Source organism: Plecotus auritus (genome assembly GCF_963455305.1).
Source record: "Plecotus auritus genome assembly, chromosome: 8".
Taxonomy (NCBI): Eukaryota; Metazoa; Chordata; class Mammalia; order Chiroptera; family Vespertilionidae; genus Plecotus; species Plecotus auritus.
Window position 1 is genome coordinate 130,913,652 of NC_137782.1, and position 16,162 is coordinate 130,929,813.

The window sequence follows — 16,162 nt, forward strand, 5'->3', positions numbered from 1 at the left end:
CAGGCTGGCAGAGGGGGGTAGTGAGGGATGACCAGGCTGGCGGGCAGAGCAGTTGGGGGTGACCAGGCTGGCATGGGGGGGCAGTAAGGGGTGACCAGACTGGCGGTGAGGCAGTTAGGGGTGACCAGGCCGGCGGGGGTGGGAGGAGGGCAGTTGGGGGCGATCAGGCTGGCAAGGGGGCACTGAGGGGCAACCAGGCTGGTAGGGGAGCAGTTAGGGGCAACCAGGCTGGTGGGGGGGCAGTTGGGGGCGACCAGGCCGGCGGGGGGACAGTAAGGCATGACCAGGCCAGCAGAGGGGGATGTTAGGGGCGATCAGGCAGGCAGGCAGGTGAACAGTTAGGAGACAGTGGTCCCGTATTGTGAGAGGGATGTACCAGATTGGAGAGGGTGCAGGCTGGGCTGAGGGGACCCCCCCCTTGCTCGTGCACAAATTTCGTGCACCGGGCCTCTAGTAAGAAATAATACTGAGCCCTAGCCAGTTTGGCTCAGTGCATAGAGTGCCAGCCTGCGGACCGAAGGGTCCCGGGTTTGATTCTGGTCAAGGGCACATAACTCGGTTGCAGGCTCCTTCCAGCCCGGGCCCTGGTCGGGCTCGTGCAGAAGGCAACCAATCAATATGAGTCACGTGGATATTTCTCTCTGTCTTTCCCTCTCTCATCCACTCAGTCTAAAAAAAAAAAATCAATGGGAAAATATCCTTGGATGAGGATTAAAAAAAAAAAAGAAAGAATACTGAGAGACCCCTTGTAGCCTTCATCTACTTTTCCCTAATGGTAACATCTTGCAGAACTATAGTAAAATATCACAACCAGGATACTGACATGCGAGTACCCCACGTTGGGCTGCCTGTTGCGAATATGATCACCCCACGTTGGGTGCCAGTTGCGAGTGCACCACGTTGGGCGCCAGTTGCAAATACCCATGCTGGGCTGCCAGTTGCGAGTGTCCCCCCCACATCCCGCATGGGGTTCAGGGTTCAGGTTCAGGGTTCGGGCTCTGGAGGAGGCCGCACACAAATGAAAGAGACTAGACAAGAAAATATTAATTTGGGAATTGGGGGCCAGGTGGAAGCCCAAGAGAGGACTCTGCTTTGCTCTGGCCTTGCAATCCCTTTTATTCAGGTTTGGGATCCACCTATAGCCCTTAGGCAGGCAATTTCCAGTAACAGCTCGATGATAGCCCATCAGCAAGGATTTACATGAGACTAAAAGGTGGAAGTTGCTTCAGCTACCATTGTCTCAATTAGACAGTGGGTGCATGGCTCTGACCCTTGCCAGAGCCTCAAGGCTGACCAGCCTTCCGGACTCCTTGTCCACACAGCTCTGCTAGTGAAGGCAATGGGCAGCTTCCAACACTGACATTAATACGGTCTATATAGAGAGCATTTCCATCACCGCAGAGATCCCTTGTATTGCCCTTTTATATCCAAACCTACTTCCCTCTTGTACTTATCTCTTTCATGAGGGATATCAGTCTGTACTTACCTTTTTTGTTCTTTGTCTAGTTTTGGTATCAGGCTAATACTGCTTCATAAATTGAATTGGAGGGGGAAAAACAAATGATCATCTTAATCGATACAGAATGTACTTGACAATATTAAACATCTTTTCATAATAAAAAGACTCAACCAATGAAGATGGGAAAACAAAACTGTTAAAATGTTAAAAATTCCCAAATGATCTATTCAATACATAGGCAACAAAAGAAAAAAACATATAAATTGGACTTAATCAAAATTAAAAAGTTTTGTGGCCCCGGTCAAATGGCTCAGTTGTTTAGAGCATTGTCCCGATATGCCAAGGTTTCAGGTTCTATCCCCGATCAAGGCACATACAAGAAGCAACCAATGAGTACATAAATAAGTGGAACAACAAATCAGTGATAAATTCCCCCCACCTCTCTCTCTCTCTCTCTCTCTCTCTGTAAAAATCAATAAATAAAATTAAAAACTTCTGTACATCAAAGAATAGTATCAACAAAGTAAAAAGGTAACTCACAGAATGGAAGAAAATATTTTCAAATTGTATTACTGATAAAGTATTAATACCCAGAGTATATAAAGAACTACTTCACGCAAAAACAAAAAAATACTGTAAGCAACCCAATAAAAATAATGGGCAAAGGACTTGAATAGATACTAGTATTTCTCCAAAGATGATACACAGATAACCAATCATGAATAGATGCTCAACATCACTAATCATTGGGGAAATGCAAACCAAAACCACAATAAGATGCCACTTTACATGCATTAGGATGGCCATTATAAAAGAAAAAAATAGATAATAACAAGGGTTGGTGAGGATGAGGAAAAATTGGAATCTTTGTGCATTTCATTGCTGGTAGGAATGTAAAATGGAACAATCACTGTAGAAAACAATATGGCTGTTTCTTAAAAAAGAAAAAAACACACAAAATTATTACATGATCTAGCAATTCTACTTCTAGGATTATACTCAAAAGAATTGAAAGCAGGTACTTGAACAGATATTTGTATACCAATGTTTATAGTAACACTAGTATACAGGTTCTATCCCCGATCAAGGCACATACAAGAAGCAACCAATGAGTACATAAATAAGTGGAACAGCAAATCAATGATATATTCCCCCCACCTCTCTCTCTCTCTCTCTGTAAAAATCAATAAATAAAATTAAAAACTTCTGTACATCAAAGAATAGTATCAACGAATTCGTGCACATTGAAAGGAAATTAATTAGAAGAAATATTTTAATATCGCTATTCGCCCTTTCTCTATAATAGAAGTGTCAACCAAATTCACAATCAACAATGACAGATCGAAACACACGCATGCGATGGCACCAGTGAGAGCTTTATATGTATCGCGCATGTGCAAGTCAACTTAGCCTTTTATAGATATAGAACAAAATTGCTTAATTAGACCTGCTTTCTGATTTAGCTAAACTTTTTCCAGCCCAGTGAAGCACCCCAACTTCTCTTTCAGGTAATTGTCAGCAACACAGCAGTAAATATCAACATGAAGCAGATTATTATTGTAGATCATGCAGGGAGAACAAAGGGTAAAATATTTAACTGCAGCAGTGTTTGACTATATTCTGCGCAGTGCGAAAACTGGAAGTCATTTTCAAGGTCTACCATTTCTTACTTTTCAGTCGGGTCAAGTTTCTAAACTTTCTAAATCTCCGTTTTCCGGCTAATGAAAAGAAAATAGGATTACACTGAGTCTCCTATCTACCTACTCCAGGACTTCTGTGAGGATCAAATGAGATGAGGCACGGGAAAATGCTTCACAGACATTTGGTTAAAGTGTAAAATGTTTCCACCTGCTATAATATAAAGCAAGTCGTGTTCCTGGACTGAAGAAACTGCAAGGAGGCTAGTCGCTAGGGAGAAGAAGCCGGGCATTGCTACGTGACACCATTACCTGGCGCCCACAGCCACTGTTTCTGGGCTGGGCTGTGGGCCGCATTTTGCACCATGGAGTCTTGACAACATCAGCTGGGATTTGGTGGGATGTTGGGGCCTGTGTCCCACTTGTGGGAAGCCGAGTGTTGCTTTGTGGGCGCCAAGTCTGCGGTGCCGTTTCTCTGTAAATGGCCAGTGCGCATCACGGTAGTTCCTGTGTTGAGCATCTGCCCCTTGGTGGTCAGTGCACGTCATAGTGACTGGTTGAATGGTTGGACACTTAGCATAAGAGCCTTTTATATATATAGATTCTTCACAGAAGTCAAAAGGTGGCAACAATCTAAATGTTTACCCCCAAGTCAATGGATAAACAAAATGTGATATATGCACACAATTGAATTTTATTTAGTTTTTAAAAAGTATGAAATTCTGATATATGCTGCAACATGTATGAATCCTGAAGACATTTATGAGGAATCTAGAATACTCAAATATATAGGGAAATGAAGTCAAATAGTGGTCATTTGGAAGTATAGGGAGAGAAGAATGGGTAGTTATTGAATCTCAGTTTGGGATAATGGAAAAGTTCTGGAAATGATAGTGGTGGTGGTTGCTCAACGTGAATGTACTTAATGCCACTATACACTTAAAGATGGTTAAAATGGTACATTTCATGTTATGTACATTTTACCACAATAAAAGAAAATGAGCCCTAGCCGGTTTGGCTCAGTGGATAGAGCATTGGCCTGCGAACTGAGAGGTCCCAGGTTCGATTCCGGTCAAGGGCACATGCCCAGGTTGTGGACTCGATCTCCAGTGTGGGAATTGCAGGAGGCAGCCAATCCATGATTCTCTCTCATCATGGATGTTTCTATCTCTCTCTCCCTCTTCCTTCCTCTCTGAAATCAATAAAAATATATTTTTTTTTAAAAAGAAAATGAACATACAATTTCACCTACAAAGTCATATACTGACTTTTTTTTCTCTCTAATAGATACTTACATTAAGTAACCAAGATGAGAATAACTGCTCTTAACCAAGTCTCAAAACCAGGTTTCCTTCTGATCAATTGTTCCTGGGATGCCAGATCTAACTGACATCTCCAGGAAGTGTCCAAAGCATCCCTATCTCACCGGTTACCTCAACAATCAGTAGTTGTCGCTCAAGGCATTAATTGACTGTAGCTACCACAAAGTCCCAACCAGCTGGGATAAAGGTCCCCAGTTCACCACAATATATATTCTAGCCCAGACTCCCAAAGTAATGAAAGGCAAGCAGGATGCACTAAAGGAGTTTGAAAACTTCTGTAGGTTTCCATGTACAAATCTAACATGGGTACAAATCAAGTTATATAAAGCACACTTTACATACATCAGAATCACCTGGTTGTTGCCCAATCTTACTTCCCAAGAGTTTCTCATTCTGTAGGTCTGGGATGGGGCCCCAGATTCTGCATTTTCAACAAGTTCCCAGGTGAAGCTGAGGACTGTTGGCACAGGGACCATATTTGAGAACCACTGAAAAGCATATTAGAAATATAACTCCCCAAAGAAGGATCAAAAGGGAGCAAGGGGAAGTGGAGAGCTGCCATTTTACCCCTTGATATCATAATTTCTTTAAATATATTTTTTCTAAGCATTCACAATATTAAAATTTAAACACCCACATAGACACTGAACTTTAGAGAGGAAAAAGGGCTATCTTAACAGTGACAATTCAGTACCTACAAATTATTTAAGATTTACAAAAACATTCTTTCAGAAAAATGTGTTTCACTGTCCTCTTTTTCTTTGTTTTCCTTGGGCTAATTTGGGAACTTTAAAAATAATTTATTTCTGTCATCTAAAAAGCTTTACTAGAGAGTCTTTACGGCCTATAATTCTATGAAAATGCAACACACAACAAGCAATTGAGAAGGCAGAGCCATAGCTGCATCCGAGCCAGGGTGAGGATAGCACCGCCAGGGAGAGGGGAGCACCAGCAGCTTCTCACAGCCGGCACACAGCTTTCCCAAACCAAAGAATTTCAATGAGGCAACAACAGAAACTCAGGAGTTACTGCAAAACACAGCACAGCCTCTGATTCCCCATCCACACAGAATTACATGTCTAAATACTCTGGGTGAACCCTCTGATGCTATCAGATCTAATAGCTATCATTTTTTTAATGGTTTGCCCTGAAGCTTTCACGGGGAATTCTCATTGAAGCTTCTACAGAAGGTGAGAGAAGGATCAAGGGGAAAATCTCGTTTCATGACATGGGACTGTCTAACATGTACTTACAATGTTGAAATAAATAAGCAGGAATTTTCGATTTTCCTTTCCTAAAATTGCCACCATGAAACCAGCCAACATGAAAATACGTTTACTGCCTAAGTTAATGAAAGGTGGTAACAGCATAAAATTAATTAGGAAGTTGTGACCACTGTATTTTCATAGGCACGTTCCCTAAGGATATAGCTAAGATTTTACCTTTCACCTATGACAAGAGCCACAAACCCAAATACCTAGAGGGGACAAGCTGGTAACATAAACAATTGAAGTGATCAAGATAAAAGAAAGTTTAAAAGCGAGAAATAAAATGTAACATAATACAAGCACTTATGATATTAGAGATTATAAAATTGAAACTGGTTGCCGAAACCGGTTTGGCTCGGTGGATAGAGCGTCGGCCTGCGGACTGAAGAGTCCCGGGTTCGATTCCGGTCAAGGGCATGTACCTTGGTTGCGGGCACATCCCCAGTGGGAGGTGTGCAGGAGGCAGCTGATCGATGTTTCTCTCTCATCGATGTTTCTGACTCTCTATCCCTCTCCCTTCCTCTCTGTGGAATATCAATAAAATATATTTAAAAAAAAAAAATTGAAACTGGAAAAAAACACAAATTAAATATAGGAATACTTAATTATTAAATATTTCTTGTAGCTCATAACATCTTTGATCTAAATCAAAAACTTGACATTTTGCCAGTAGCAAGATGTCAATATTGTTCCATGAAACGTGTAATATAGAATTCAGACCTGAATCCTTGAACTAAGAGCAGTAATTTTTAAAACTGAGTTTCAAAAGCAAAAACAGCTCCTCTTAAACACAGCCATTTTCAAACCAAGATGAAATTTTTGCATAGTGAATTTAAAGTTAGGGTAATTCAAAGGTATTTGCAAAATTCTAGTGTTCCAATGTGATATTTAGTTTTTAATACTTTCACTTGTAGCTATTCATTTCACATTATTGCTATTAATGGAGAAATGTTAGTTCATTTTCATAAGGAATAAGATCAAAGAGCCTGCCTTGGAATGCAGTCTTACATTCTATAATTTAGGGAATGAAGTTAAGGTCATAATTTTCGTTTCTAGAAACCAACTTTAGCATATGAAAGCAATCCAGATTATTCCATATGAAAGCAATCCAGATTATTCCTTACCCCAAAAAAATGTTTATAAAAAGAACATATATTTACTACAAATGAGAGAACTAAATCATATACATGTGACACTTCTTGTGAATGTCTCTGTGAAGCAGAGGTGGACCTGTGGGTCGTATAAAGTCCTCGAAATCATTTGCTCTAGCCCTGCCAAGGCATTAGGGGTGAGTTAATTAAATGTTTGACCAAATATAGCAGGCTAATTTGTTTTGTTTTGTTTTTTGTGGGTTTTTTTTCGCAAGCTAATTTTTAAGTTGATAATTTTGTATGGCCCTCAAATGATGTTATAAATATCCAAATAGCCCTTGGCAGAAAAAAAGTTCCCTACCCCTGCTGTAAAGAAATATTTGCAGTATTTAGATGAGTTGTAATGTCAACCAAAAGAGCTAAGTCTGTGACATTCTTCATTGGTAAACTGAGACAAAGATTTTCCCTTGAATGATAAGAACAGATTGATTTCTTTTAACAGTTAAAAAAGCATTACAGCCTCAACTACATGTAGAAGAGTAGAGTTGTGCATACCATGAATCCTGCAAAACCTAGAAACATCTGAAGTTCAAGAATCAGCATCCAGTTTATGGTGATAATTACGTTATTGATTGCATTTTTTAAGCTTTCAGCCTAAAATTACTACTAGTAAAATCTACAATAAACAAATTATTAAATCCATCTCTTATCCTTACAACATGTCATCAAAATCCAATGCTAGCCTCAACTTTTCATTATTTCAGGAGCACTATCTACTAGTATAATCAAGCTCATAGATTTTTACCCTTTTCATTAAATTTTGACAGACTTTTCTAACACACATAAATCAGTCATTTGATACTGGCCCTTTCATAGGCAATAAATCCAAAAGTTTTTCAAACCATTACAATTTTTGGATACTACAAATATTGCTGACTGATTGATATTCTATATATGTGTTTTCATGAGTTAAAGTTTAAAATGCCATAAATAGTCCCAAGTTTGTAATGTAACCTGCCTCTTAAGTCCTCAGTCATATCTTCAACATGCTAGTGATGTCCAATTAAATGTACATTCATTTACATTTTTTTATGTTTGAGGTACATAATTTCTGCTCTATCCAAAAAGAATTGCTTAGTAACTTACCCTACCATCATCTATAAAAGATACTGATGCCCAGAATTTTTTTTTTCCAAATAAATAACTACATACCATAGAGGCAGCTCTTATTTACCAGTAATTCCCATTCCAAAACAAACCTTATCATATCTTTTCTGTAAACTAGTATGGTGCTTACTATGTATGGGTTGGTTTTAAGATGGCATCTTAATTTGGGTTCTTTCAACACAGATATACTTCGTTTGCATATTAAAGCATTAAATACACAAAATATTTCTATACACAATATCTCTTTTCACCCTGACTGGTGTGGGTCAGTGGACAGAGCATTGGCCCGTGCACCAAAGGGTGGTGGATTCAATTCCTGGTCAAGGGCACATACCTGGGTTGCAGGTTTGATCCTTGGCCAGGTCAGGGCACATGAAGGAGGAAACCAATTGTTGTCTCTCTCACATCAATGTTTCGATGTTTCTCTCTCCCCCTCACTTCCTCCCTTCCACTCTCTCCAAAAGTCAATGAAAAAAATATCCTTGGGTGAGGATAACAAAAAAATTTCTTTTCTTTAAAAATAATAAAATAAAAAGCCTTTTTCCTTCCCCACTTTTAAAGAAAAGTGGACCCAGAATATACTGCCCTTCTTTCTTGAAAACTGCAGTGGAAAAACAGCAGCACAAGTGCAAAGTATAAATGACTACTTACACTTAACCAAGATATTGGGGGCAAGAGAGAATGGTGGGGACTATAGAAGTAAGAGTACCTACTTCTCTAAAAGAGACAGGCGATCCCAGCCTATTACAGCCATGTGCTAATGTAATCTCAGAGCTTCCACATCTTTAAACACTGGAAATGCAGGTGTGTGTGTGTGTGTGTAAGTGAATGGCTGCTTTATTTTAAAGTGTTGCCAACTAATTAAAAAAACATATAAAACACTATGAGGACCCAATGAGAGTGGTCCATAGCCCATCAATTTGGCATACCTTCCCCTCCATCCTCTCCACCATGCCACCATGAGATTACGTCCTACCAATATCAATCCATATTCTTAGTAAAACTAGCAAAGCAAACAGTATTTCATACAAAAAGGCCACTCCTCTTTGGCGGAGCTTAACAGTCTTCTACTAAACCTTGGTTAACTGCCCAGAATGCCCAGAGCATCTAAAAAGCCCGTTTTTTTGTTTTTTACTTTTTTAATGGCCTCACCTCCAACATTTTGTCACCCAAACTGCCTGCGTTTTAAGAAAACAGCTCAAAATGGAGCTGTTTAGCTCTTCTTCTAAACTAAGCTTTGTAGAGAAAAGCAAACAAGAAAACTCCTGGGATGAGAAATAGAAATTGTTCTATTTCTGACGCCAGATTGTGTCAAAACTCGTAAATACATAGCACACATTCTGTCTGAGAAGCAATTCGTAATTCCAATCTTCTCTATGAAAAGTGAAAAAAGCCTACAGAAAAATGCTCAACTATGTCATTAAAGTAAACAATGGATGAAAAAAAAATTTAAAGAAGTAGAGCTTTTACATGTCATGTTCTCTAATCATTCAATAAAATTCCAAATAATAAAAAGATTTTTTTAAATCACAAATACTTGGAAATTAACAAACATCCAACTACTAGATAATCTTTGAATCAAAGAATCAGAACTGAAATTACAAACCAATTAAAGGTGATGAAAAGGAGAAAAATTTAGACCAGTGAGATACCACCCTAGTAGGTAAAACAGACCTCAAAGGAAATTTTAGAGCTTTAAATGCCTTCAGCATTAGGCAGGGGTTTTAACAATTATTATTCAAAGTAAGAAGAAAGTATAAAAAGCAATAGACAATAGGAAGCAGGAATAAATAAGAGTACATTTTTGAAATAAAAGCAAAGATATATAAATCCAAAAACTTGTACTTTGAAAGAACAACAAAACCAAACCTTGATTTTGGCAGAGTGGAGACGGAGAGAGAGGGTTGAACAAAAATGAATAGGATCATAAGTAAGAAGACATCAAAAAGCTTAAATAAAGTACAAGAACATATCACATGTATCTCCACAGCAAAAAAATTTAAAAACCAAAAGAAAATGAATGACTTTTTAGTAAAATAGAAATTATGAAAGTTGACTCAAGAAGTAATAAAAAATTTTGTTAGATGAATTACTATAAAAGGAAAAAAAACCTCATGTGTGTTATATCTATATGTAATACATATATATGACTATGAAGAAAACACACACACATATATATCCACATTGCTAAGATGTATATATTACATTGTTAAATAGGGTTACGTTGCTTAGATATGGAACATAAGGGAAAGATTAACCAAAAAGTGACTATCTAAAAGTGCCAATATGATCTCATTTATGTAAAATTAAACATATGCATATCTAGACACATAAGGATATGCATAAAAGAATAATAACCAGAATGTTACCCCAAGATGAAGGGATACCCCTGCTTCCAGACTCATATCTCATTCCTACCTTCCTTATCAAGTGGTGTCAGCAAATACTGAGCATGGAGGGTGATGGGAGGACAGTAATGGTGAACTGGCTTACTTTTCAAGGGAATCTCCATTCTTTTAAGGAAGTGTTGCCCAAACTTGAACACACATCAGAATCACCTGGAGGGCTTACTAAAACAGATTACAGGCCCCCCCATTAGGATTTCTGAGTTAGTGGGTCTGAGGTGAGGCCCAAGAATTTGCATTTCCAACTAAGTTCCCAGATGCTGTTGCTCTAGGGACCATACTTTGGGAATCAATGTCCTAAGACAACTTTCAATATTCTAGAAGTTAGCTGAAACCATTGTAGTTTCCAATTCCATTCTTTTTTACCTTTTGTATTTCTTTACATTATAATTTTATTAAAGTTTTGAACTAAATTCTTAAATATTATATTTTCAAGCTTCTGAAACGTACCTTAAATTGTTCACTGTAATAACAGTAATTTCCATTTATTGACACTTAGTACGTAATATTCTCAATAATTTATCGGCATCTCATTTAACCCTCATAAAACCCTGGGAGGTAGGTACTATTATTAGACCAATTTTACAAATGAGGGAACTAATTTAAAGAAGATCCTGCCCTAACCGGTTTGGCTCAGTGGAGAGCGTAGGACTGCGGACTGAAGGGTCCCAGGTTTGATTCCAGTCAAGGGCATGTACCTTGGTTGCGGGCACATCCCCAGTATAGGGTGTGCAGGAGGCAGCTGATCGATGTTTCTCTCTCATCGATGTTTCTAACTCTCTATCCCTCTCCCTTCCTCTCTGTAAAAAAATCAATAAAATATATTTTTTTTAAAAAAGAAGAAGATCCTGCCTATTCTCATAGTACACTTTACTGCTTCAAGTCTAATAGTTAAAAAGAAGAAAACCAACAAAACTATAGCAAACTACCAATATATGCAGTGAGATAAAGCCTGGTAGCACCTTGGTTCAATGATTATGAGATATTAATTAGAAGTGACCATGCCCTAACCGGTTTGGCTCAGTGGATAGAGCGTCGGCCTGCGGACTCAAGGGTCCCAGGTTCGATTCCAGTCAAGGGCATGTACCTTGGTTGCAGGCACATCCCCAGTAGTGGGTGTGCAGGAGGCAGCTGATTGATGTTTCTCTCTCATCGATGTTTCTAACTCTCTCCCTCTCCCTTCCTCTCTGTAAAAATCAATAAAATATATTTAAAAAAGAAGTGACCAAATTTTGAATCAAATAATGTTAATATTTACACAATTCACAGTACTGGTAATCACAATGTATTTGAAGATGGCAGAAGGGTAAAAACCCATTTTTATACTCATGGGTTAACAGACCAAGGTGATGTGGAACTAACAGAACAGAAAAAATTTTAAATTTCTAAGCAGTTTTGAAGAAATGGGATGCATTTTTGTTAGAATACAAGCTAAGCTTCTACAACGAAGACCCCAAAATAAGATGGCTTAAATAAGATCAAAGTATGTTCCTTTCTCAATCAACTGTCTAAGCATAGGCTAGTAGCTTTGTTCAGTGGTGCTATCTAAGCCGCCAGCTTCCTTCTATCTTGTTGCTTGCATTCTTTTTTAGTTTGCCTAAAATTGCTCCCCACACAATTCTCCCTTCCAGCCCACATAACGGAAGAAGAGAAGGAGGAGAGAGCAAACCCAGTCCCTTTTTAAAAGCATTCATTCTCTCGTCTGGCTGACTTGGCTCAGTGGTTGAGAGTTGACCTATGAACTATCAGATCACGGTTGATTCCCAGTTAGGGCACATGCTGGGGCTCCATCCCCAGTGTGGGACGTGCAGCAGGCAGCCGATCAATGATTCTCTCTCATCATTGATGTTTCTATCTCTCTTCCTCTCTAAAGTCAATAAAAATATGTTTAAAAACCATAGTACTTAATATTAGCAGTTATAATAGTCAAAATTATTAAAGTGTTGTATCATCACTTCCCTTTCTTGGAGGAGAAAATGCCATAATAGTCTCTGCTGGAGCTGACATTTCAACAAAGGAAACTAAAAATTTTAATACAACTTATAAGCCCCCCACTTCCAGAAATAGTACATTCAACACTATTAATGTCATTCCAAATTTGGAACCTGGGTATGTAGCTGTGGGTGAAAACAGGCCTAAGTATATTGGAAAAAAAAAAAATCTTTTGAACAATGATGATTCAAACAATATACTTTTCCCCCTGCATTTTTCAAATTTTCTTTAATGAAAGAAAGTTATTACCATAAAATAAGAAAGCTCAAAACTTATTATTTAAGAAATATAAAGTGTCGTTATTGCATTCAAATGATTACCCTTGTGGACGAAAGGGGCCACATGCTAACTTGACAAACTCAGGGAAGGCCTGCATAGCAGTCTTGCAAACTCAGAGACCTAAAGTAATCCCAAAGGACCGTCTGAAATTAAACTTTAACTAAAAGCAGTTATGGTGGGTAGTTACATCCTAGGCTGTTATCTTCACTGACAAAGTCAACCTTTACCTTAACTGAGTCTATCTGTCTTTTTGCATCTATAATAACATACCCTTTGAAATGTCTAGGTAACGTGTAACTTCCGTTTTCTGGACCCCTTGAGGCACAACCTAATGTGCTGGGCTCCAGGACAGACACCACAAATTCCTTCATTATCATGTTAATTGTTCCTGCACCCACCTAAGTATGTGTCTATCATTTTACTTTTTATCCAATCCCAGGGGTTTCCCTGCTTTGCTTTCTCTGGCCTCTCTAGTCTGTCACCAATGGATTTCATGTAACCCCTTTCCTTTGATTGCAATGTATAAATACAGATGTAATCCGCCAATCTCCGGAGCATTATCTCAATTCGTTAAGGTTCTGCTTCCTGGCATATGTTGGCAGTTTGGCTCAAATAAACTCACAAAAATTCTTTACAGGTTTCAATGGTTTGTTTACATTAACACCCTAACATCAAAAACTACCTTTGGCCCTGACAAGTGTGGCTCAGTTGGTTGGAGCATCAGCCGGTGCACAGAAGGGTCTAGGGATTGATTCCTGATCAGGGCACAAATCCAGGTTTCTGGTTGGTTCCCCAGTTGTGGGGGCCAGAATGGGAGGCAATCGATTGATGTTTCTCTCTCTCTCTTTCTGTCTCTCTCTGTTTTAAAAGCAATAAACATATCCTCTGGCGAGGATCTTTTTAAAAAGAAGAAAAACTATTTTTAGAACAGATACAGCATACTATGCAATTCTAGAAATCATAATGAATACAATGTAACTAAAAAAAAAAAAAAAGCAATCCCCAATAAATTCTTTAAGCTATCCTATTTTCATAGATCAGTACTAAATAAGTTTTCTTGGCCACCACAAAACATCCCAGAGACAAAAGGAGAATTATTACATTTTATAGCTTCTTCTCCACTCCCCTCCCTAAAATACACTTAAAGTTCAAATAAGAAGTCACTAAGAATCCTGACAACTAGGGACAGCAACACACTACCCAAGTCCTGTAAATATATGCAAAAATATAGTTATAGAAGAGATAAATTAAAGGTACTTTTGACTGTACAAGAGAATTCATAGTAGCATTTGGAATTTTAAAGGATGCATTTCCTAATTACTGAATTAAAGAGTGGCATTTCTATTTTCCAATCCCCTAATAAGACTAATAATTACAATATTCTAGTCTCCAATATGCCCTCATTCTTTAAAAAAAAATCCATAATCTTCTGATCCTCAGAAGGCGACACACTAAATTCCCTACACCTTTTTCTGAAGACAGCAATCACTTTTCCTAATCCTGAGGGGATAAGAAATAGGCACTACTTTTTGACGCAAACTAACCCACGGAGACTTGGAAAAGGGCAAAGCTGGCTGAATAGGTATCACCAGTACTTAGACTTAGAAACCAGCGCCAAGAAGCATGACATAACTTAAGAGAGTTCCGTTCTGCAAAATGTCTACCATTCTCTCCATTCCTGGCTCCCATCAACTCGCATAAAAGGCCACAAAAACTGGGAGAGGGCAGTACAGTACTGGTATTGGGTTGTCAGAGCAATCTGTTCAGCCTGCTCCAGGCTGAAAGGACTCAGGCCACAAGGATAAAAGAAAGAGCTATTGCTGCTTACAAGGGCCCCCCAGGCTGAAACGTGAGCAGAGTCTTAACCAGTATGCAGCTAGGCTTCCTGGGGCTCTTGTAACATGCAAATCACAGCAATGAACTCCAGACAGTCCCGAGTCTACAGGCCTAGCGAGGGTCCGGGGCGTGGCCGACTTTCTCTGGGCAGTCCAGCCGCATGGGGGTGGAGGCCCACGCGCTATTTACACGATTCCAAAATCTGGAACCTGGGTGTGCAGTTGTGAAAGCAAGCCTAAGCAAACGGGGGCGGGAATCCCTCAAAACTGATGACTCAAGACACTATGCATGGCTTCTTTATTTTTCTGTACTTTGAGAAATTCCTTTAATGAAAAATCTTAAAAAGACAGTTCAAAACTTGTTTAGGAAACAAAAATGTCAACGTTGCATTTAAATGACTACTCAGCCACCAAAAACCAATTTTGGGTGACATACAGAATATTATGCAATTGTACAATGTCATTTTTAAAAAAGAGTCGGAGCTATTTTCCCTGAGTTAGAAGCGAACATGAGACCATTTGACGTAGCCTCATCACCCCCCGCCACGCCCCAATACCCCTGCAGAATAAATGATCCTTTACTTAATCTTGGGCTCCCAAGATCCAGCCGCACTGCGCCGCGGCCACCGAGCCTGTCCCATCCGGAGAAGAGTTGCTAGCACTGCGAAGCCAGCAACAAGTGCCCGCGAGGCGTTCCACTGCAGCGCTGACCCGCTAGCGCCTCCGCGCAATTTGTTTGGCGCTAAAGACTGGGGAGTGACAATCACCCGAGGGTGGGGGGGCGGAGCGGAGTGATCTGGACCTGAACCCCGATACGCGAGGATGTCCGGGCGCAGACCCGGCCGCCCGCCCGCCACGCCTGGCCCATGGCCAATTGTCCCTGAACACAGGCGAGGGCGTAAGCCCGGGGAAGCGCTCACCTTTTCAGCGGGTCCGTAGCCTGCGCCACCGCGGCCGTCCCGAAGACGGAGCTCGGCGCCGCGGCCCCGGCGGCCGCCCGGGTTGTAGCCCCGGCAGGAACGCGGCCCCCGGACATCGCCGGCGGCGCGCACACAGCACCCGCGCACCGCGCACGCCGCCCCTGGGCCCCAGGGCGGAAGGCTCCGCCCGTCGGGCACGGCCCACTCCCGAGGGCGGTCAATGGGCGCGGAGCGCGGGAAGCCGGAGGCGGGGCGAGAGCGGGTCAGGCGGCCGAGCGACGACACTGGCTCGGCGGTCCTCGCCCACCGGCGTGGAAACGTGTTTCAGGGGGATGAGGAGGGAACAGGAAAAGATCATTTTGCAAACAAAAGATCTGGTAGTGTCTAAGACGTTTGGGACACTTCTGATTTTTCAGGACCTCTCTCTTTTTTCTTTTGAAGACAAATATTTCTCCGTAGTTTATAGAACACCTACTGAGGGCCAGCCGAAGTGCTGGGGACACACGGGAGTGAGGAACACCCCCTACTTCTGAGGATTTCCCAGCCAGTCGGGAGAAGGAGCAGATAAGAACACAGGTAAGTGGAGGAGCCCACAATAAGGCACATTCCGATATCAAAAGCCCTGTATTGCACAGGGCGGGGAGGGGGCGGGTATTTCAGCCAGAGGAGAACTAAAAGGCTTGTTACCCTGAAATTCTGGTGGCCATGATTCACAGTACAGAGCAGTACACACATCTCTTCCTTTTTGCTTAAAGACTAAATAATATGTATGACAGTTAAATTTTCA

At 40.5% G+C, this 16,162-nt stretch overlaps 1 protein-coding gene across 3 annotated transcripts in view; it reads right to left on the reverse strand.

Annotated features, from left to right (window-relative positions):
* Nucleotides 1–15,561, reverse strand: part of ZNF638 (zinc finger protein 638) — a 114,449-nt gene extending 98,888 nt beyond the window's left edge. For 2 of the 3 annotated variants that reach the window (XM_080685772.1, XM_080685779.1), the window contains exon 1: nt 15,376–15,539. In XM_080685772.1, coding sequence (XP_080541898.1) covers nt 15,376–15,491 — 116 coding nt within the window. In that variant the 5' untranslated portion in view covers nt 15,492–15,539. Of the gene's footprint in view, nt 1–15,375 lie in introns of all 3 variants that reach the window. The other variant, XM_080685775.1, reaches the window with a different exon arrangement.
* Between the last annotated feature and the right edge of the window lie 601 nt (nt 15,562–16,162).